Source organism: Sycon ciliatum, chromosome 1 (genome assembly GCF_964019385.1).
Source record: "Sycon ciliatum chromosome 1, ocSycCili1.1, whole genome shotgun sequence".
Taxonomy (NCBI): domain Eukaryota; kingdom Metazoa; phylum Porifera; class Calcarea; order Leucosolenida; family Sycettidae; genus Sycon; species Sycon ciliatum.
The window spans coordinates 24,687,399-24,711,807 of NC_088643.1; the positions used below are offsets into that span (position 1 = coordinate 24,687,399).

At 48.4% G+C, this 24,409-nt stretch overlaps 1 protein-coding gene across 1 annotated transcript in view; it reads left to right on the forward strand.

Moving 5' to 3' along the window:
* Window positions 1–291: 291 nt before the first annotated feature.
* LOC135819734 (uncharacterized) overlaps window positions 292–24,409 on the forward strand; it is a 136,237-nt gene continuing 112,119 nt past the window's right edge. The window contains exons 1-2 of the mRNA XM_065333002.1: window positions 292–529; window positions 7,470–7,761. Coding sequence (XP_065189074.1) covers window positions 7,470–7,761 — 292 coding nt within the window. The 5' untranslated portion in view covers window positions 292–529. The remainder of the gene's footprint in view (window positions 530–7,469; window positions 7,762–24,409) is intronic.

Genomic DNA, 24,409 nt, shown 5'->3' on the forward strand with positions numbered 1-24,409 from the left:
CTAGTAAAGTAAAGCGTATAAAGCCAAACAAAGGCGAAGGACAAAGGGACCGTCTCTTAATTTTTGCCGACTACCCGCCAAATAATTCTTTTCGTTTCACGTGTCAGACACGTCCGCGTGCGCGTAGATCTACGATCACTAGTACTAGACTGTGCACGGCACGTCTGCGGTTACCATGCCATCTCAACCGACGCCATCTTTCTAAGTATTAGTTGCCGCTTCTTGCCACTGACAAAAGTGACAGCCATGGAACACTACTACTACTAGTAGTACTAGTACTAGTGCGGGACCGGTTCTCACTCCGACTCCGAGCATTTTTGTCGGCAGGTATGGTGGAGGCAGAGAGCTAGAGGGAGAGTGGACTCAGTGGAGTGAGGTTTTGAAGACACAACGACACGTGCAGCACGTTCCTGTTTTTCCAGCGGTTTCATGGCAGGAGCTGAGTAGAATACAGCCGTCGGTGCAACGTTACTTGCCAAGCCGTCCGACCTACTGTATCACTATGCACTACCCAGGTCTGTGATCAACCGTAAGTCTCAGTCAATATGGAAAGAAATTATTTTGTTCTCAAAGAACTCTCCGAGATTCCCAAGATACTACAGTGTGTAGATAGTCATTTGCTTTTGCGTTTGGCCTTGGGGGAATCCTGTAAATAGATAACAAGCGGAGAATCAAGTAGAGTCGGACAGTGTAGAGTTGAGGATGTCCTCATTGAAACTCCCCCCCCCCCCCCCCCCCCCCCCAGTCTCGATGATCTGATCTGTGCTGCCAGCTGAGGTCATCATATTATTATCGGACACCACCAGATAATTCACCATGTTCTGGGAAACTGATCCAAAATGTACCTTTCCAATCTCGAAGGAGCACTCAAATAAGGAATCCATAAATAAATAAAATTTAATATACATGTATAATAGTGTAAATAGTGTACTGTTTGTACAGTAAAACCTAGTGCGACCACCCCATATGGTGCCAACAAAAGCGGTCGTTAAAGCCAGGTGGTCTTTAGAACCAGGTCCCATACATTCGTGGCATATATCAGATTGTGTACATACTGTGCATACATGTATGTACATGTATGCCATTGATTGTACTTCCATGTACTGTATAACACGTTAAGGTGGCAGACTACCCACAAATTCGCTGAAAAATCGAATTTGTAAATTCATATTGAGTGCTACGTCAGTTGAAAGAGCATGAATAGCTGCAACTTCTCTGAAAATTGTGTCCCGATCTGACCAGCCGTTCAAGAGTTATGGCCGAAAATGTGCCCTTGGAAGGAAAGATTTTTTTGTTGCACGCTGTCATTTGTTGGCAGCACTGTATTTGAATGTGAGCAGAACGTGCGCAACTTGTCGTATTATGGTCCAAAAAAGTCCAAAAAATCACGTTAAAAACCACGTATTGGGCCGCCGTGCAGCAGGACTTTTGCCAGCACCCTCGTGACGTTGCAGATATGTGGCTTGATTTTTGTAGTTGACGTTGATTTAGTGACTTTGGCAAGTTTGAGTCGTGTCAAGAAGTCAGGTAGGATTCAGTACTAGGCAGTAGTGGAACGTGAGTGGTAGTCTTTGCCGGTTTCTGAGAGTATCCTGGATTTGGTGTACAGCGCTGTGGAAATGGCTTGCTGTGGACGTCCCAGCACTGGATGTTGTATCAAAGGTACGACCTCGTAGCACGTGCTAAACCTAAAAAAATTCAAAAATTGACTTGGGTCTGTGGGAGTCTGTGAGAGAACACCCACTCGTTCCGTTGTGACAGATTCCAGGGCCACGTTGAGGGGCCCTACCCCACCACCCATGGCTGCTTCTGGACTTGTTTTAGGTTTGGGTCCCGTGCACGGACAGAATGGGCACGAAAATGTGAAAAAATTGTAAATGCATTTGTTTGGCTCCTGGATGGCTCGCACACCGTGGCACTATGCCGGAAATTTGAGTTTTTCCGGCCTGGAAAGCCTGTCAGTGAGGCGCAAGAACTTGCAAATCATGTCCTGAGGGCCAGCATAGTGGCAGGAGTGTGTGGTCAAAATTTCACTCAAATCCATTGAGAAACACCAAAGTTACGGTCAATTGAATGCCATATGAAATTTATGGGTAGGCTGCCCCCCTTAATATCGGTGTAACAATTTACTTCAATGTCGGCAGAGAAACCAGGCACCTAAATTTAGGTAACTAGTACACTTAAAAGTTTGGTTTTTATTATTTCAGTTCGTTGCCTCAACAGTACAAAGTACAAATATCAAGAGGGACGAACGAAAAGAGAAAATACAACAGAGCAGAGAGGAAGGGGGGGGGGGGGGGCGAAGCGCCCCCCCTACTCTGTTTGCGCGCCCCCTGTGAAAAAGTGCCGCTCCCTAACTGATTTTCCGATTTTCGTGTTTTTCATGCAATTCAGCGAAAATGCAGTCGGAAGTCACTGTTACATGGTTCATAAAGGCACGTCATTTGTCTGGAGCAAAGTCGGGGATTCTCCCTATACGTTGCATTCAGCGTGGCAAGACAATATTGGAAAGTGGAAAAAATGGGATATGGGGCAACTGTTTCCCATGTCCCCCCCCTACTATTTTGAACTGGCTAGAACCCTCCTCGACTTTTCAATGTTTAATGATTTTAATAATTATGTACATGTTATGCCCTAAAAAGAAGCATAATAACTATCCCCGAGCGTTATGTGAGCACTATTAAATAGTCATGTAATTAATTATTATAATGCTTACATAATGCTCGGGGATTAGGCTTTCCCCAAATCGGCCCGTTTTTTTCGCCTATTTGGCTTTTCGCTAAGCTCAAAAATACATAAGACTCAGCTGCAAAATCAGCTGATTATTCGAAAAACCGGCTGCAAAATTGGAGTATAATTATTGGGAAATCGGCTAAAAACTTTGTTGGCATAATGGCTTCAAAATTGGTGAGATACTGGAAGATTTGGTAGATTTTCGGCGATCCCCAAAGAAATCCTCCAAAATCGGCGAAAAGCTCGGCGATTTTTCGATAAGTCTCGTTTTCGGCGCCAGAATGGCTGAATCCGCTCCATTCAGCGCTTCGAAAAAGGCTGACTGCTGAGAACAGCTGAAGCCGAAAATTAACCCGTTTCAGCTATATCATTCGTTCGTAAACTCACTTTGCCACAAAATTTGGTAGATTTTCGGCGATTCTCAAAGGAACCCTCCGTAATCGGCAAAAGGCGAAAAAAAGCGATTTTTCCATAAGTCTCGTTTTCGACGAATTTTTCTGCCGGCCGATTTGGGGAAAGCCTATCGGGGATAACTAGTAAGACACACCAAACATGATCATGGAACATGACATTCAAAAGATACGAGGAATCGTAATAATAATAATTATTATTGTTGTAAACGTATCCTGGTGCAGTTACATAGACGTAGGAGCATTACAGCCACGCAGGGATAATACCCCTATACAGTAATAGACTAATAGTAATGCCTCGAAATTAAAACCCCCGTAATTATAATGGTCAGTATAACATGGTATAATACTGGCATTACCCGCTCACCCCTACCTAAAAGGCGCTGGAGTATGCACTGCATATGAAGGGTAGGCTGGTCACCTGCATTACGCCTGAAACCTGGCAGGTCCTGATAGTGCGGGGTCCCATTTCGAAAAAGAGTCGTATTTTAGAAGTTTCGTGGCAAGTAGGAGCTCACCATTTTTTTAGAGCTGTTTCTGACTAAGTTGTGGCTGCTGAAGACGATAAAAGTATCGGCAAGTCTGTGCAGTTGTCCGTTTGTTAGATATGGCGATCTTCCGCTGCATACGGAAATTGTACATGTACTCGAACCCAGTCATTCTAGGGTATTGTGGGTTTCTGCATACAGAGTCCGTCAAGAAGCATTTTGACGTTTGAAGAAAAGCTTGCTCTAGAGTGTTTTGGAGCGGAATCAGGCGGGCAGACCCGAAGCGGAACAGGCACGATCTGAGCAAGTGTATGGTGTGCCAGGATTATAAACCTGACGCGCAGAACAGGCGCTTGGCAGAGAAATTTACTCAGTGCGCCACATACGAGGCAGAGTTTAGTCTGCTCGATGCTGCTCGTACACGCAGCCACGCTAGAATATTGAACGAACTTGAAAATCAGGATAACGTCTCAAACCGACAGGTGGTAAAGGAGCCTCTTTTATGGGCCAATAAAAAATAAAAAATCCAATCTGAAGAGCAATGTCAATAAAGCCGCTCATAACGCTAAAAATCAAATCAATTCAGGAAAATTCAATTCAATTCAAAGTCAGGATGGTACAGCGAATGAGATCAAGTATCACCGTAGCTGTTTTTCACTGTACGTAAACAAGAAGTCTCTGAAACGTCTTGCTAATGATGCAATGGATTCTGATCTGGCCCAGAATGGCGATGTGAAGGCGCAGACATTCATGAAATTGTGTGAGTGGATTGAAATTAGTGTCCTGACTCAGAGTAACTCCGCAACAGATATGACTGAAGTATGTAAACGTTACAGTCGATTCCTGGACGAACTAGGATTGATTGGTCATGTTCAGAGGTCCTTCGCGGTGAAGCAACGCCTCATGGAACACTTTGGCGACCGGTTGCAGTTCCATCAGCCGCTTGAGACAGACATGTAAATAGTTTGGTTGTCTTTTCACTTGTATTTAACTATGTCGGCTCAGAGTCATTGCTACTGTATTCTAATTGCTGCTGCGCTTGAGTACATGACACGGCCAATGTACTTTTCATTTTTTGTAGCACCAACACGAAATTTGTATCAGGGGCTGAGCGCCACATTACACAGCTCGAAGTTTTTGACAGCCATGCCACAGACTCGCATGAAAATCAATTTCATTGTATTTGTACAGTTGCTCGCACTGACCTTGCAAGTCCACCTAAATTTTACATTTTACTTTTTTCAATGTATTCAGCTGAATGATGTTTTATTGCCACCAGGGAGTCGTACCCTCCCTGACTGCCACCAACTGGAGTCTAAAACGGACTCTGTATGCAGAAACCCACTATACTCTAGAATGACTGGGTTGGATTTTTTTTACAAAAAAACACACACTCCATTTGACGGCACAAAGCAGCAAGGCAGCGATGAGACATATGGAATGGCAGGAGTGGGGGAGAGGCAGGGGAGAGGCAGCTTGACCGACCATAGGGTCTCGGCTTCATTGCAACCCAAGCGCTCCACAAAACAAAAGATTACAGAAAATACGCAGGGGGGGGGGGGGGGTAGATAACTGTACATGTGAAATTTCCATATGCAGCGGAAGATTGCTATATCTAACAAACGGACAACTGTACAGACTTGCCGATCGTCTTCAGCAGCCACAACTTAGTCAGAAACAGGTCTAAAAAAATTGTGAGCTCCTATAGGTTACGAGTTTCTAGAAAATACCACCTTGGACCTTAGACTATGACACTGAAATTTTAGTTCACCTAAAATCACATGACATACAGTACTGCTAGTGATAGGTGTGGAGAATACTTGTGCAGGCAAAGCACATGCATGCACCTCACTCAAGTACATGCAGCGCATCCACTGTCAGGTGTCACTTCTGTTGACTGCATGCACTTGCTTCAGAGCGCACTTCAACCATGTTGTAGTCAACCCTACCAGCCAAGATGGCACTTTTGGTTACGGGTTTGGTCGCTGTGTGCAGGTCGAATATGGCACTTGGTACACGAAAAGTCGGTCGCTGGTCGCGCAAGGCAGGTGATTGCTGTGTCCCGTGCAGTTTCTGTATAGAAATGTCCGTACATGGAAAAACGGTTTTTCAAAACAGAGGTTTCTTACACCAGGTTTTGCTGTACATGTATGTGCAGCAGAAAAGTGGTAAGGTTGCATAGGGTGAACATCCATGTTGCCCTATAACACCAGGAAACAGTGGTAAGGTTGCATAGGGTGAACATCCATGTTGCCCTATAACACCAGGAAACAGTGGTAAGGTTGCATAGGGTGAACATCCATGTTGCCCTATAACACCAGGAAACAGTGGTAAGGTTGCACAGGGTGAACATCCATGTTGCCCTATAACACCAGGAAACAGTGGTAAGGTTGCATAGGGTGAACATCCATGTTGCCCTATAACACCAGGAAACAGTGGTAAGGTTGCATAGGGTGAACATCCATGTTGCCCTATAACACCAGGAAACAGTGGTAAGGTTGCATAGGGTGAACATCCATGTTGCCCTATAACACCAGGAAACAGTGGTAAGGTTGCATAGGGTGAACATCCATGTTGCCCTATAACACCAGGAAACAGTGGTAAGGTTGCATAGGGTGAACATCCATGTTGCCCTATAACACCAGGAAACAGTGGAAAGGTTGCATAGGGTGAACATCCATGTTGCCCTATAACACCAGGAAACAGTGGTAAGGTTGCATAGGGTGAACATCCATGTTGCCCTATAACACCAGGAAACAGTGGTAAGGTTGCATAGGGTGAACATCCATGTTGCCCTATAACACCAGGAAACAGTGGTAAGGTTGCATAGGGTGAACATCCATGTTGCCCTATAACACCAGGAAACAGTGGTAAGGTTGCATAGGGTGAACATCCATGTTGCCCCATAACACCAGGAAACAGTGGTAAGGTTGCATAGGGTGAACATCCATGTTGCCCCATAATACCAGGAAACAGTGGTAAGGTTGCATAGGGTGAACATCATTGTTGCCACATAACACCAGGAAACAGTGGTCCGTGAAAGGTCTTCAGTTTGCATTTTGTCCACTAAAATACTACCGACATACTATTGGGTCAGAAGATGCAACAGCAGCACAATACTGACGGAAATCAGCTCTGTCACATTGGTGGATAACGGTGCAAAAAAATACTAAACTTTAGGTCATTCCCTTCATTATTTTCTTGGCACCACTTCCAAGCTTATAACAAATCAGTTCATGCAACATTTGGTGTCTGGAAATGGTGCACATGTCTGATCTTTCGCTGAATGTTTGGCCCCTCTGAACCTACTACATATTATAGAAATAATGAAAATTAATGTGTTTTCGAGAAGACAGAAAAGATATTCTTCAAGTGCAATAACATTCACAAATTGAACTCGGATGTTGAGCCAATGTTATCACGGATATAATGAAGGTCAATAATGTTACGAGTTATGACTAACTGTCCACCAATGTAACCAGATCATACATACAGTGAGTCAGCTAGTGCGACAACATGGCACAAAACTGACAAGGAGTACTGTGACATTGAACGACCTGACACCTACCGGTAGCTCCAACACATTTACTAGGCACAAATCAGCAACCTTCCACCTTGAAAGGCTCAGGATAGGAAAGGTCCAAAGAGGGGAAGGAAAGCGCAACGAATATGAGCACGAGCTATGTCCCAGGGCAACAAAGAATGCTGAGCGTTATTGCTTCCCCCAAACTACCATCATAGGTATAGCTGCAGGTCTAATTGCCATAATGTCTACATATGCATGCTCATGTAGTCCTTTCTGTGTGCTTTGCTCTTCTGTGTTGTGTGGGTGGAGTAGATGGCATGTAGGGATCAAGATCCAACATCCCGAGACAAGGGTGATGGTGACTCTCTAGATCACGTGCAAGTAGGATTTCTGATTGATCCTGATAAAGACTATCCACTGGAGCGACTATTCTCTGAACCCATTGCGGAGTTGATCAGGGCATGTGTTGATGGTGATCAGGAAGCCGTGCCTTGTAATGTTAAGCCAGGAGACGATGCTAAGCCTGGCTTTAATCCGAAGGATATCGATGTAAAGGCAGCTGGACTACTGTCTTCACCGAACCAAGTCAATGTCACGCGCATCAGTAAGGGAGAATGTACTTGGTTCTGACTTGTTTACATCATAGTTTTGCTGGTGACTACTAGAACTTTAGAAGAGTTGACTTCATTTTACCGAGGCCAGTATTTCACTATCAGTGATCCCCACCACTCCACAACATGCTCTCGCCTTACCCACTGCGCTTTCACAGCACGGCATGACCCGGCATAGTCAGGACAATTCCTCTGTTGGAGTTAACCGGCACTGTGCCTAGAGTCTCTGACAACATAAATGTCTAAACAGAACTGCGCTCACTATGGTAGTGTTGTGCAGGTGGAGTGGGTCGGCCGAGAGCACTTAACTTAGTGGAGATCAAGAACCATTTAGACACTTTCTGCAGCTTAATGTCAGAACCAAACGTGTGTTTGAGCAAAACACCACTACTCACTACACACTACTGCCTACCCTCGTGTTTTTTTCACCACTAACATTCAATCAATTTGGGGTTTAAGGTGAATAGCAGTGCAGATTGGAGTTCTAGGGGTTGGCTTCAAAAACACATTTGCCACTAGGACACATGGTTTTATAATTATTCCCAAACTCCTTTGCAGCACTATACTAGTAACCCAATCCTTTATACCCGTAGCTATGCAAAAGACGTTACTTTAGTCACGTCTGGCGCTTGCCGGGGTCCACACAGCTTTAACTCGGCATGCCTGGCACTATTTCGCACATGTCCCGTACCGTACTATCATTCCAATAGGGCTTTCAACTGCAAGATCATAACATGAAGAAACTTGGAACCGTTTGTCTCTTTCCCTCAAAACCAGTTAAAACTTGGAAGAATGTGTTTGTATGCGAAGTGTATCGGGGGAATGCATGCAGGGTGATAGTGCGAGTTCGAATCCCAAGTTATGTCTTGAAAAAAAGGAGAAATGAAAATGACGCGTCATTTCACGAAGGTTTTATTGAGATGTCACGAACAAATTCTAGTCCTGTCAGTTTTTTTCTTGGGGCTAGTAGTTTTCAGTCCGTGTTTTCGTTAAGCGGTTCTCCTTCCGGTTCTGAGGGAACTGATCCTGTGCTGGTGACGAACGAGGTGAGTATAGCGGCGTCGGATATTGGTTCCGCGTCTAGTGTTAGTAGGAAATCGGCCCGCAGATCGGTCTTTAGACCCAGATCTGTTTTGCTGGAGCATTTCCAGCAGCTGGAGTTATCAGTAGCCTAGATGTTTGCTTCCATCGAGAATTTTATGTCCCGATTCGATCAGGCGTCCGGGAGTTAGTCGAGGAGACCGATCCGTGCATATCGATGTTGAGGGCGAAGATGAGTCAGACCCGAACGAGACGTCATCTCTGGCAGATTATGACTGTGACTCGCTCTCATTCTACCTGAGACCCTCTACAGTTCTAACGCATACTTCTCCTTCCTAACATCAGCCCAAAGACACCAGTTATCTGTACTGGATAAAAGGTGCATTCGTGCAGTGGCCAAACAGTCGGTGCTCACACACAACGCCCCTTTGTACACCCACTTCGGACTGATCCCTGTGCTGGAACGAGCTGAGCAGTATTCATACCCTTAGGATAAGTGAACTGATCCACCAGTGATTGTTTCGTCTACCTCCTCGCACCACCTGTGTCACCGACCAACTCGCATATAGTGTCGCTGCGGCGCGCAGTCACTCAGGTGAATGTTGCCCCTTAGTTGCTGCCGTCAAGCTATGGAATAACTTGCCCCACGAGTTTTAGAACCGCGGGGCGTGGAGCTACCTCAGCGGCCGTATCCTGGAGAGATATGTTACTGCTCACGGACGAACCCTGGCAATGATCAGCAAATTCAGATTGAACTCGGTTGAGCTGCTCGTTTCCTTGCTTTAATTGTATTCTATATTCGTCACGCGTTCTATATCGCATATGTTTTTATATCGCCATCAATATCCTGTTTGGCTGTTGTCGCTTCGGCTTATGCGAAAGCTATACACGCTGTGTACCGTATTTGCCGCAGTACAACGCACACCTGAGTATAATGCGAACCCCCATTTTTAAGCAATGTTTTGGCAATTCAAGATAATACTAGTATGCGGAGAATAATGCGCAGCCTAGATTTGAGAGCAGTATTAACCACAAATACAGTATAAGAGTGCGACCATTGTCATAAAAGTGCATTCAGATGGCTTGCGCAGGGTCAGAGGTGGCACACTTCGTAACAGTTTGATGCATTGCACTACTTTTCGAAGTACATGTTCATTTTTTTCATATTCGGAGCATAGTGCGCACCAGCGATTTCGGGCCAGAAGTAGTGCCTCCAAAGTGCGCACTATACTCCGGCGAATACGGTATATCTACATTGCATTGATGCCAACACGGAGAAGCTTCTAATAATAATAATAATAATAACAATAATAGTAGAAAGGAAAAGGACATATGGAAACTAGTTAGGAGTAACTCTCCACCACTGTAACTAGATACTATATACAGTCAGAAAGTGCAACAACTAGGCACAAAACTGACAGAGTACTGAGACATTCGACGTCCTGACACCTAGCTTCAACACATCTCCGTAGCGCAAACCGCTACGCTACGGAGATGTGTTGAAGCTAGGTGTCAGGACGTCGAATGTCTCAGTACTCTGTCAGTTTTGTGCCTAGTTGTTGCACTTTCTGACTGTATATAGTATCTAGTTACAGTGGTGGAGAGTTACTCTTAACTCGTTTCCATATGTCCTTTTCCTTTCTACTTTTATTATTGGCTCAATACCCGAGTTTCAAATAACAATAATAATATCAATTTTGAACGGATTGGGAGAACTTCAAATACAAAGGATAAGTTGGGGAAGTGAACTGCCTGAAAAGAGAAAAATCCGCCAGACCCACCAGGACTCGAACCTGGGACCCTGCTTGTCATGAGCAATGCTCTAACCACTGAGCTATGGGACCAGGCTGAACCTAGAAAGCGCTGACAAGTTTTTCACTCCAAAGGCAGCTCACAACACGTGCCACACATACTGATGGCACTTGGGTCTTTCTCCCTCCCCCAGGGGACTGATCCTTTGTTTTTGAAGTTTTCCCAATCCGTTCAAAATTAATCACTTTTCTTTCACTTCTGGTAGGGTCCAGAAACTGACCGTGGTTGGTCCCCTGGGGGAGGGAGAAAGACCCAAGTGCCATCAGTATGTGTGGCACATGTTGTGAGCTGCCTTTGGAGTGAAAAACCCGTCAGCGCTTTCTAGGTTCAGCCTGGTCCCATAGCTCAGTGGTTAGAGCATTGCTTATGACAAGCAGGGTCCCAGGTTCGAGTCCTGGTGGGTCTGGCGGTTTTTTCTCTTTTCAGGCAATAATAACATGCAGGGGGCGATAGTATGTACCGTATATGCATATACAGTAAAACCTGTAATGGCGACCACTCGACCATGGCGACCACTCGACCATGGCGACCATGGCGACCACGTTTCCTTGTCACGGACGCATTCACATTCAAAACACCTCGGATAAGGCGACCACTCCCTCAACGCGACCGGCGACCACCCACCCACCCACGACCGCGTTGCACAGTGCTAGTCATGTAAATGTATGCATTGCATGGTGCACCAGGCATGGTAGATCTACACATCAGTGCAGGAAGTGTAGATGTGCATGGTGCATGCACGACATTTGACAGGTCTGAGGACCCCAGGCACATGAGTCGTGCTAGAGTAGCATAGGTGTGTGCACTGTGATGCACTGATCAAAATGATGTATCACATGTGGATATGGTCACGTGACCCACTGAACATGGATAAGAAGACCACCTGGCCACGGCGACCACTTTTTCTCGTCCCTTGAGGGGTCGCCTTAGACAGGTTTCACTGTACACGTTTTTAGGTTGACAGAAAACGTGTTTCTACAATACAGGGTGGTTTATCTAATATGGAAATATATACACAAGAGAGAGATTGGAAGCTTTGTTACAACTCTGAGTTTCACGTATTACTAGTACTACGATCATCAGGCAACTGATGGATCCAAGACGGGCAGCCAGAACATAAGGGGGAGCAAGGTGGGAAATTCTGAGGGGTATCATAGGCGACGCGTATCATAGCGCAAGAGTCAGGTGCAGGCGTGAAGTTGCCACGTCTATGGAAATATATATGTAAAGGATTTCTGGAGCATCGTATGCGTTGAGATATGCTGGAAAGAAATAGGGGACGAGAACGAAATGCAATTAGAATTCACGCTAGTTTTAAGAGAGAGCTTTTGAACCATTGATCCAAATAGCTTAGGAAGAAAACGTTAACAGTTTCCTCTGAGACAAAAATGCGATAGTACTCATAAAAATGACACACTTCAGGCTCATTACAAACATCTTGAAAGTTTTTGTCTTCACAAGTATACTTTCAAGCCTTCTCGTCAGGTGAAATACAGGCAAGGGAAAAGGAACAGGAACAGTGGATTAAATACAGTAAGAAGGTGGTAAAACAGCGCAAAAAAAAGAAAGAAGATAGCTAAAGTAAACAGCGAAAATAGCAATAATGACACAAAGGTGCAAATGCGAGAAAACTCAATAAGCGTGACATGTAGTGTAGTAGTGCGACAACAAGAGACAACCACTGGACATACATGTAACTAACGAGGTTTTGACGACCTACCTAACAGCCTAAGTGTGAATTTGATTTGTTTCTGCTTGTTCCTTTTCCCTTGCCTGTATTTCACCTGACGAGAAGGCTTGAAAGTATACTTGTGAAGACAAAAACTTTCAAGATGTTTGTAATGAGCCTGAAGTGTGTCCTTTTTATGAGTATTAAGAAAACGTTAAAGAATATATTAAGCCAACCCAAGCTCCGTATCCCATTCTATTCTGTTAAAAAGAATATAGAAGTAAGTGGCCAATTCAGGGCTTGCCACGACCGTACAAAGCGTCAATAACGGTCATTTGGATTTGACCAATCAGCGCATGGAGGGTTACCGTCTCGAATTTTTCGATTTGGCCTTCGTTTGGCTGAGATCGGATGGTGAAATCACTCAAACTTGAAGACGTGCGAACATGTGAATGAAGAGAAAATAATAGAAATTGGGAACTGTAAACCGATAGAGAATTCAAAGACCGAGAAAATGAGCTATCAACGGTGAGAATCGGCAAAGTAGAACCGCTGTTTTACTTTTTTGAAGACATCAAGGTCGGCCGTGCGTTCCTGCGCGCACCAACAAAACCTGGCAGCCGTGTGCATATCTGCAAGTGCAACAAGAAAGGGCCGAGGAGACAGCAAGCGTTCCAAGTGAAGAGTTTACCTTCGTGTTGACTCAAACTAAGGACTCAGGCCAGTCAGGGATCATACCAGTCACTTGTCATCATGGTCATGACTAAGGAATTCATTTGTGGCCAGGAAACTCCACACTCGCAGGGTGAAAGCCGCGAGGTCAAACAGAAAAGAGTGTCCTGAGCCGTGATCAGGAAACGCTGAGTTCTTCTGACAACATTGGTTAGCTAGGCGCGGCACAATCTTGTAGATGCCAGGACTCCAGTTCACCAGTACCTCGCTGATATTATCTTGGTAGACATGCACCAGCGGATTGAGAAAAATGACCAAGATGGCTTGGAGAAAGGACGTCTTCTCCACATGTCTTTCCCCACCATCAAACAACTAGATTCTCTTCGGCACTGGCTCTTCGCTGTACAGACTAGACCAGGGAGTCATAAAATACCGGTATTTTACGACCCGACTGTACATCGCTAGCGCTGTATATCGATCAGCATGAACTCTGGTGCGTAGCCGCTACGACTGCACAAACTCTGTTGATCTGGCCTCCACGGCCGTCGCCATTTTTTTGAATTTTGTATGGTCGTGGTGAGCCTTCCTCCGCGTCATTAATCGCTTCCCAGAGCGATTTTTCGAATTTATTTTGTCCACTCCAAGGGCAAAGAAATCAGCTAGAAATTGAGGCAGAGCATTGTCAACGTACCAAGCTTTAGTTTGTGACCTCCCGCTTTGCTGCACTTGCAGCTAAGGTCGACGTCTTCATCAGAGTGTGAGGCAGACCCTTCAGCACTAAAAAAATACGCTGAAGAAGACGCGCGTTCAAATTCTAGTCAAGAAACTTCGTTTTCAAGCAATCCATGCCTCCAGGTGGCAGGCGATGAAGGCAAACTAGCATTTTTCAAGTACACTGTAACGACCTTCCAGCGGGATAGGGTAAGCAGTTCCGCACCTTCTTTCCTTGGCAAGCTCTTCGCTGATTTTGTGGGTGTTTTCAGACCTGCTACCTTCGCAGCAACATGCGCCACAAGTAGCGCATTTTAGGAATTTGAGAACACTTTGTTCTTGCCATCGTCAACTTTAGAATTTCGTATTGAGGGGAGATACCAGGATTCTTATAGCCGAGCTTGCAGTCCTGATAAATGCCCACGCGATAGGTGTGGACCTCCGGAAAAACGATATGCGCTCTGGGGCGGAATAGTGCGGAGTGCGATGAATTTGCTTGGTGTGGAAGAGAGCTCCGACAAAGACCGAGACCATCACAGCTTCAGTAACAAGTAGACATTGCGCAGGAAGGGTCGCACCAATGTTCGAACACAGAAAACAGCGATTCCGACAGTCTGATTAAGACGAGCCAAGTCACAAACATTGAGCGCTTTCGATTACACGTTTACACAATTCTGGAACTGTTTTTTTAAAATTCTGGAATGACCAGAATGAGCGGATTCCGGCCTTGTAAACGAACGACTGGAATTCACAACGCATTTTATTCATGTCATGTCAGAAACAAATTGATGAATCGTAAAAAGAGATCACGTACACCCTCGCGCGCACGTGGACCCAGCATCACGCACACGCCGGCCAGGGAGGCTCTTCGCGCGCTTGAGTCATGTCCACTCATGACCAGACCGGTAACACACCGACTGTGCAATTCTGGCGCCAGAAATAGAGAAATTCCGCCCTCTCTTCAGAATTGACGGATTTGACGGAATTGGATAAAATCAATTCTAATGACGGAATTTGTCACTTTTTGTGTAATCGAACTGTGCATCAACAATAACTAATTCTAGAATTGACCGAAATGCGTGTAATCGAAAGCGCCCATTGTGATGTGCGAAGCGACAATTTTAATGATGCGGAGGAAGCATTATGGACTCAGATATAGCTTCCCTCTTTATTGATCTTCGCATCTTTTGAGCCACACAAGTTGTGTGGAATGTTGCTTTACGTTCTTGAAACGTGGTTTGACCGTATTGTCCAGTGGTCTTGCCAGTATCGTCATCAACATGCATGAACGTTCGCCAACGTCCTTCCCAGCTGAGACTTTCAGCTTGTGCTTATCTTGGTTGCGTTCACCTTCCCCTCCTTATGTTATTTCTATAACTTAGAACCTTCCACGTTGGAAGGCTGTTGGAGTGCGCATCCAAGATGTGCTAGAGCTGTTAGGGCATGCTCACACTACCGGAATTTCCACTGCACTGGCACTTGCTCTGACCACGAGGTCAGGAAAGCGAAAGCGCTTGGATGTCAGCGAAATTTCAACCCGGGTCAAGCGCAATGCGGCGTCATGTAAACGCGCCATTCATTTTGTGCACATGGCGGGTTGAAATCTGACCCGGGTCGAACTCAACCCGGGTTGAAACGCTTCATGTGAACACAGCCTTATTCGAGTAGGGCTCTCAACTGCAAGATCATAACGTGAACCAAAAAATGCATTCGAACGAGGTCTGTCTCATTGTCCAGAAGACGACCAAGCAGCTACGTTCCCGCCAAGGGCCTTATCAGAGTTTGACCCTTTGCACACCAGCGTCGCGTATACGCGACGCTCAGAATGTATTCTGGATGGCCAGCGACGAGTATACGCAATTGGTCATGTTTTGTATTTTCATGACATGATTGTATCGGTTTATTAATTTTGGCCGAACAAGAGGCTTCGTAATGAAAAAATAAATAAAATAAAATAAAAGTATACGCAATGCACCCAAAGTGTAGAGTGTACACTATACATCACGGCATATAGACGAGTGTTCAAACTTTCGTAGCTAGCGCAAACGGCCAGGGATTCTCAAGAATGATGCATTGTTGGAAAGGTACTGGACTCAGCTTTCCACTAATAGAACGATCTTCGCGATAGGCCAATGTATCGCTGACCGCCCACGATGTGAACAGCTGGAAATTTCAAAGTTCACCTGCCGGCGATCGACTCAAACCTTTTGCTCATCACTTCGTGCAGGCAGGGAATTTCCCTTGAGAGCAACGCATGCGTATTGGGTATCGAAGGAAGCGCTTTCTCTTGCAGTTCAAGCCGTGAAAATCCTTTTTAGTGTGAGTAAGGAGACGATAGAAAATGCGGGATGTTGTTTTGCAATTTAGAGGCATGGTAGGGGGACTTGGAGAGAATTTAGCAGTCTTCCTGGCATGTCTTTTGAGCTGAAAACTATCGTGGTGTCACCGTCAGATCCAGATTTTCCAACAAGCCATAGATCGTGAAAATCCGTCAATGTGTAGTGACAACGAGAGAGCTTGGAAGCTCAGGGCCCTACGCTACGATTTTTTGCCTAGCTCATCATGCATGTTATTAGAACTGATGGAAATGTTTTTTCCATTGATTGGCTATAGTGTTTTACGACGACCATGACGGCTACAATGCCCAACCATACCACAACGAACTGATCGGCTACATCATTGTATTGCAAAAAAAGTTTCCATCTGTTCTAATAACATGCATGATGAGCTAGGCAAAAAAGCATAGCGTAGGGCCCTGAGCGAAAGAAATGAACTTTCTCTCTGCATGCGAGGGTAATACGACACCAACTACCACCTTGATGACCTAGGGAAAAAAACATAGGGATGTTATAGTTTTTTTCATTTCTCCTATTTTTTCAAGACATACTTGTAACCTAGGATTTGAACCCGCACTATCCCCCTGCATGCATTCCACCGATACACTTCGCATACATACTCATTCGGCCAAGTTGCTTCACGTTATGATCTTGCATTTGGAAGCTCTATTTGAATATTGTGGCCAGCTGTCTTTGATGGTACGGTACGGGACAGGTACGGAATAGCACCAGGCATGCCGGCGGCACAAACACACGAACACACACGGAATTTATTATAGTTAGACATTTCAATAATTCTCGAGCATGCTTCTAATATTTACGATAGTAATATGTTGTGCAAATACATAAAATCACTTACCTGACTTCTCCAGGTCTAGGTCACTCCGAGACACCTTTCTTGCAAGGTATGATAATACTTCATTTTTACTAAAATTAGTATCTTCCTGCTGCAAGCGAAGGCTGTTGTTTACAAAGTCTTCGCTCATAATTTATTTGCATGTTGCTCACACTAGGCCTAGCCCAAATTTGCCGGCAATTCTTCCAGCAAAATATCGAATTTTCCAACGAAAAGCAAATTCCAAGCAAAATATCGAATTTACAGAGGATCCGGGTGTATTTTGGCAATTTTATTCAAATTTCTTTGGTTTCATTGGGCCAACGTCGTGCTGAAATGGCTCGTGCAGGTTGTCAGGGGTACATAAATTTGAAATCGTGCTACAAAATCTGTAATACTGACATCATTATAAGTTTGCTTTCCTCATCAGAGTCACCATCCACTTTAACCAAAGTAGAAGGTTCATCCGAAGCCATTTTTGCCACAAAGCATGGGCAAAATGGAGCAAAATATCGGAAACGAAAGGCAATGCCTAGCAAAATATGGAAAGTGATCGGGCAAAATTTGCCGGCAAAATATCGAAGCGCCCCGAGCAAATTTGGGCTAGGCCTAGCTCACACGCAACCCTTCTCAAACTGAATTTGACGCATGCGCTCTGTGTACATCTCTAGAAAAAAATTGTGTTCGCTGCTCTAAAACTGCACGCCACTCTTTAGCGTACATCTAGAGATCTAAAGTCCGCATGCGCTGTACGCTAACTGTCGTGAAACCACTGCACTATTGAGTGTGAAAGTCTTTGAATATCAGCATTCTGTAGATGAACAATCTTACATTCCTGTTACTTTGTTATTGTTCCTGTTCGAAGATTTCTGTTTCTACGTTGTGCATTTATTTGATGTGTGCATGCTGTGCGCTTGTCACGTTGGGATCGAGCCACGGCGCTGTGTCGCCGCGGAGTTGTTTTTGTCATGCATATGTACGCGGAACGAGAGGCAGTTCTGTACTGGTAATTCGTAGTACCAGCGCGTACTTGACTGGAGGTTTTCCATGTTTTCCATTTAGGGGCCGTCCGTAAATATCGATGTTTTTTTCAAGACGATATTTGTTCATTTCTCCCCCTCCCCCCTCAAAACGAACATACACATATTTATGCAAGGATCGATATTTTTTAATGAAGTTCAATTTCCTCATGAAACGTGACCAGCTGCCACTCTAATTTCACCGTACACCTACGTCTATGTTGCCACGGTCGCACAACCTTGCCATGGCTATGCTCACGAGGTTGACTTTCACTTTGTGCAGTTCATAAACTACATGTTCGAACAGCGCCCGTCCATAGATAGAGTTCGATATTTTTTTCTGCAAAGACGAGACGAACAGGGCCCAAACCCCCTCCCCCCCCAAACGAACGAATATTTTCTCTAAAAAAACATCGATATTTGTGGACGACCCCTTATATAAATTTGTGTTTCGGAAATAAATAAATTCACTTTTGGTTTTGGAAAGACAATGCTCGATGGCGTTATGAAGTTGTTGTAGCCGTTCCCAAACATTTGGCGACCACGCCAGGATACAGCCTGGAATGGGGGATTCCGGAGGGAACTCAAAATTGGAGCCAGTCGCAGCAGAGTTGGAAGTTGTCCAGTCTGCTGTGGTGGTCCGCGAGCAGGATTTTATCGCCATCGGCAAAGTCTATGGTAAATCGGGCGACGATCTGCTGGCGTTTGTGGAAGGGCGTCTGTAGCAATGGGAACGTCAGGAGGCCCAGAGCGCGGAGCGCGAAACTCGCGTTCAGGAACGACGCCACCAGATGCAGATTCGGGAGCTAGAATTGAAGAGCGCTGAACAGGAGCGGATCGGGCAAGAGTGCGAACGTCGCGCGTTGAAAGGCGAGCGGGCGGCGAATCTCGGTTCGACGACGGCGACAGGCTCGGGGGAGCAGGCAGGATGGCCGTGCCCAAGTTCGAAGATAGCCACGACGTGGCGACGTATCTCGATCTGTTCGAGGCGGTCATGGTTCAAAACCGAGCGCCCGAAAAAACCTGGCCGCTGCGACTGCGAGCGGTGGTGATCAACACCAAGCTGGCAGGATCCGTCTGTATGGAGGACTTTGACAGTTTCGCCGACATCAAGCGGGAACTGCTCCTGGCGTTTGGGCACATACCAGCCACCGCATGGAGAGAGCTGATGAGCTCCAAGCAGCTCCCCCTGGAGACGTTCCGCCAGTCCTGCCTGCGTGTCTCCAGGTGGGTGAAGCGGTGGTTGAAGTTGGTCAGCCCAGCCAATGAGGACCCGTCTTCTCCGGCAGAGGTTGTGGCTGCGTTTGTACAGCAGTTGGTACTTGAAGCGGTGCCACCGGCGCTGAGCGCATTCATCTTGCGCACCCGCGGGGAGGACCTGTCCCTGGAGGTGTTAGCGGAGATTGGCACCACCTACCAGTCCTCGTTCGCCACTACCTCGACTCCGGACAAGCCCAGCGTTCCCCCCAAGGTGACCTGTGCGGAGATGTCTAGCACCGCGCATTGTTTCAGCGTCAGCACGGAGGACGCTGTGAAGAGGCTCCGCAGCATGACTCTTCCAGACCGCCGAGCCCACGCCATGCAAGCCAAGCTCTGCTTCAACTTCCTGAAGACGGGTCACATGGTAGCGCAATGTCGCGCTTATCCGCAGTGCGACCAGTGCCCCGGGCGGCATCACCGGATGCTGCATGCGCGCGGCCAGCCGGGCGGTCGCGGTATCGTGTCGTACAGCTGCCAGACGGACAGCCAACGCCCCCCGGTGCGCCTGATGACGGCCGTGGGCGAGGTGCAAGGTGAAACCCTGCGGGCGAAGGTGCGTGTCTTCGTCGACCTCGGCAGCTAAGCGTCCTTCGTGTCATCGGCGCTGGTTCGCGCTGTCCGCCCGCCGAAGGTGGGCTGCCACCGGATGACGGTGCGGTCGTTCGACGGCACGGAAGTCGAGGCCGAGTTCGGGCTGTACCAAATCCGCGTGACTGGGTTGGAGGGCAGGACGCATGTTGTCCGAGCGTACGAGAAGCCGGACCTCGATTTGCGTATCGAGCCAGTCCCCGACGCGTGTGTCCAGCGGTGGCAGAGCCGTGGCGTCACGCTGAGCGACTAGGAGACCAACCAGCTGCCGACCGAGCCGCACTTGCTGGTGGGCGCCGACGCAGCGAACAGCCTCCTTACGCAGAAGTGCCAGTTTGAAGGAGAGTTTGTGTGGAAATCGGAGCTGGGATGGGGTGTTGTCTGGCCCTGGTCACCAGCTCGAGTCGCCCCCACCCGGCGGCTCGGTGAGCCGGCCCACGATTTCGGTCGGCCTGGTGCAGTCGTCGGCCGTGGAGATGCTGTGGCGGATGGAGGAGTCCAGCCGATAACTATGCGCAGGTCATGGCAACGTCGTCTCGGCTTATGGCAAGGCTCGACCGCAACGGCCGGCGGGCGCTGTATGACGACGTCCTTCTGCGCGAGTACGGTGAGCTGGGCGCGATCGAGCTTGAGCCGGACCCGTCGACGGCGGGATACTACATGCCGCATCATGCAGTATTCAAGGCCGAATCCACGACGACGAAGACGCGCGTCGTTTTCAACGCGTCCGCGTCGCAGGCCGGCTGCGAGTCGTTGAACGCTCTGCTGGACCCGGGCCCGTCGTTACTACCGAGCTTAGCAGGCTTGCTGATTCGGTTCCGGGAACAGCCGGTCGACGTGCAAGCCGACATCAGGAAGGCCTTCTTTATGATCGGTATGAAGGAGGCCGACCGGCGCTATCTCCGATTCCTGTGGAGCGATGCGTCAGGCAAGATGCAGGTCTGGCGACTAGCGAGGGTGCCGTTCGGTGTGAATTGTTCACCGTTTCTGCTCACAGCAGTGCTGCGAACGCACCTGGAGTCCGCGCTGGAGCATGCCACGCTGACCGAGGCAGACGTCTTGCGCCGGTTGCGCGACAGTCTGTACGTCGATGACTGCATCGCCAGCGTGCCAACGAACGACGCGGCACGCCAGTTCAAGAAGATCGGCACCGCGTGCCTGGAGATAGCGGACATGGCTCTGCGGAAGTGGAAGTGTAATGTTCCGCTTGGAGATGACGAGGTACAGTCGAGCGGCAAGGTGCTCGGTCTCTGCTGGAATGGCGAAGAGGATTCGCTGCGCATTCCGGTGCCTCCAGACTGTGACGATCCGACGACGAAGCGCCAGCTGCTGCACTGCGTGGCCAGCCTGTACGACCCTCTCGGGTTCGCGTCGCCGTACGTCCTGCAGGGAAAGCTGTTCCTCAAGGAGCTATGGCAGGAGGACGTCGCGTGGGACGACCAGGTGCCTGCAGGCATGCAGGTGTTGATCCGGCGATGGTGGGGAGAGAGGACAGCTCTGCAGCACCAGCCACTGCCGCGCTACCTCGGCTGCAGCGCCGAAGCAGTGATACATCTGTTTGTCGACGCCTCTGAGAGCGGGTTCGGCTTCTGCATCTACGCCACGTGGCCCAGCGTCAGCAAGCTGATCTTCAGCAAGGCCAAGGTCGCTCCGATGAAGCAGCAGACCCTGGCACGGATGGAGCTGCAGGCAGCATTTGTCGGCAGTCGCTGGCTGCAGTTCGTCGCAGGAGAGGTGCGCCTGCCTATCAAGGAGACGCACGCTTGGTCGGATTCGATGACGATGCTACAGTGGATCGCCGGCGAACCCCATCGCTGGCGAATGTATGTCGCCAACCGGGTCAGCGAAATCCAGGAGGTATCCAACGGCCTCGGAATGGAGTGGCATCACTGTCCAGGCAGTGACAACCCGGCCGACCTGGCAAGTCGTGATGCGACGCTGAAGGAGCTGCATCAATCGAGCTGGCAGCATGGTCCCGAGTGGTTGCCTGAGAAGGCCGCCTGGCCAATGCGACCGACAGTAGAGTGCACCGAAGAAGAGTCGCGACCAGTGAAGGTGAATGTCGTCACCGCCAGCTTGGAGCTCGAGCAGCTCTGGTGGTCGCGCTTATCGAGGTGGCCACGCTTGCTGGGAGTCGCCAAACGTCTGCTGAGCTGGCGTCCCCAGAGCCACCCACCGTTGTCGACTCAAGATCTGGAGAGACAAGCCAGGGCACTCGTGTTCCAGAAGGTGCAGCTGGAGCTCTTCCCGGAGGAAGTCAAACGGCTGTTGGCAGGGCAACCGGTCTTGAAGGAGTCGCAGCTCTTCCAGTACCAGCCGTTCATCGACGACGACGGCGTGATGCGAGTTGGCGGCCGGCTGGCGTCAAGCGACTTGACGTACAGTGCTAAGCACCCGGTCCTGCTCGCTAAACACCACGTTGCCGAGATGTTGTTGCGCCATCTCCACCTGAAGTCGCTACATCAGGGTGTCGAGAGTGTGCTAACTCTCGCGCGGCAGCAGTATTGGATCATTGGCGATCGACGCGCGTTGCGCAGCGTGAAGAGCAAATGCGTTATCTGTCGTCGGCAGGATGCGCGAGCCGCGGATGAAGTTTCCGCACCGCTACCACGAGACCGCGTGGTGTACCAGCGTCCCTTTGGATTATGCGGAGTGGATTATGCTGGCCCTCTCTATGTCAAGGATGGCGGCAAAGCATGGATCGCGCTGTTCGTGTGCGGCACCACCCGAGCTGTCCACATCGACCTGGTGCGGAGCTTGGAGAAGAGAGAGTTTCTCCTGGCGTACCGGCGGTTCTGTGCACGGTGGGGAGAGCCGGCCCGCATCCGTTCAGACAACGGCGCAACGTTCCGAGCAGCGGCGAAGACGTTGTCGGTGGAGTGGCTGTTCAACCCACCAGCGGCGCCGTGGTTCGGCGGGTTTTTCGAGCGGCTCGTTGGCGCCGTGAAGCGCCCGCTAGTCAAAGTGCTTGGCAAGGCGTTGGTGAAGGAGTGCCAGGTACGCACCCTGCTGTGCGAGATCGAGGCTGCTGTCAACGACCGTCCACTGACACACTTTGGCGGCTTGGACTCCGAGCCGCCTCTCTCGCCCGCGATGCTGTGTGGGAAGCTCTGGCCCGGCGCGGCGGAGGTCATCGAGCAGCACGTGACGGCCGAGCAGTTGGGTCGGCGTCAGAAGTACGTCACTGCTTTGACGGGACACCTGACGAGCCGGTGGCACGATGAGTACCTGGTCACCTTGAATGCGTACCATGCTGGGCGCTCGTCGCCGATCGTCGTTGATGATGGCGTCCTCATCATTGCTGACAACAAGCGGCGCCAGCGCTGGCGGATGGGCAGAGTCGTCAAGCTTTTTTCCTGGGCGCGACGGGCGAGTCAGAGTGGCCGAGATCCGTGTCATTAAGGAGAATGGAGAGTGCTCTTCTGTGCTGAGACCGATTCAGCGCTTGGTTCCTTTGGAGCTGGTCGCCTCGGGCGATCATGACCCGGTGCGCGTGGTCGAGTAGCAGCCTGCGGACGAGCCCGTGCTAGTTGCCGACGCCGGTCCCACGCTAGTTGCGGTGCCACGGCCAGAGGCTCCACTGTCACCAGAGCCAGCGCCAGCGGTTCCGCCTGCAAGATCGACCCGTACGCGCACGATTTGGCCTCCAGCTCGCTACGCCTGAGAAGACTTTGGTGGGGAGGATGTCGTGCAACCACTATTGAGTGTGAAAGTCTTTGAATATCTGTAGATGAACAATCTTACATTCCTGTTACTTTGTTATTGTTTCTGTTTGAAGATTTCTGTTTCTACGTTGTGCATTTATTTGATGTGTGCATGCTGTTCGCTTGTCACGTTGGGATCGAGCCACGGCGCTGTGTCGCCGCGGAGTTGTTTTTGTCATGCATATGTACGCGGTACGCGAGGCAGTTCTGTACTGGTAATTCGTAGTACCAGCGCGTACTTGCCTGGAGGTTTTCCATGTTTTCCATTTATATAAATTTGTGTATCGGAAATAAATAAATTCACTTTTGGTTTGGGAAAGACAATGCTCGATGGCGTTGTGAAGTTGTTGTAGCATGGGTTGCTGTAGCCAAACACTAACTTTACATCCGGTTGCACCAAAAGCTTGGAGCGCATATAACCTGAGCTTGCTATGATTTTCATTCTTTGCGCTCGAGTCTAAGGACTCTCCAGTCTTTTACTCTACTATGGTAAAGTAATGGATAAACCTATTACCCGTTGTGTTTTGTGAGTGCCTTAGTTCCTATCGTGTGCAGAACGTTGAATTACCACATAATTAACGCTGTGTGGATCCTGGCTAGCGCCAGACGTTACTGAAGTAACGTCTTTTGCATAGCTACGGGAATAAAATAGATTTAGTTCTGAACCTGAGCATGCAACTGAGTGCATTGTGAGTTTGCGTTCACCATGACGTGGCCAGAATCCTGGATCAAGGCTTGGCGAAAATACAGCTAGCACACGCAAGGGGACCGAAAAATTCGTACGATGCGCTAATTTTGTTCATATCACGCTTGAAAATAGTTCGTCTTCACGAAAGTTGGCGGTACTGGGTCTAGGAGTTTGTCATAAAGGAATAATTTTGACTTGATTTCATGGCTGGCTAACCAAAGGGTTGTCCCTAGTTTGTACTAAAGGAAAGTTTGCCTTATCAGTGTTTGTCCTAAAGAGGTTTGAGTGTATACAAATATAGGTATT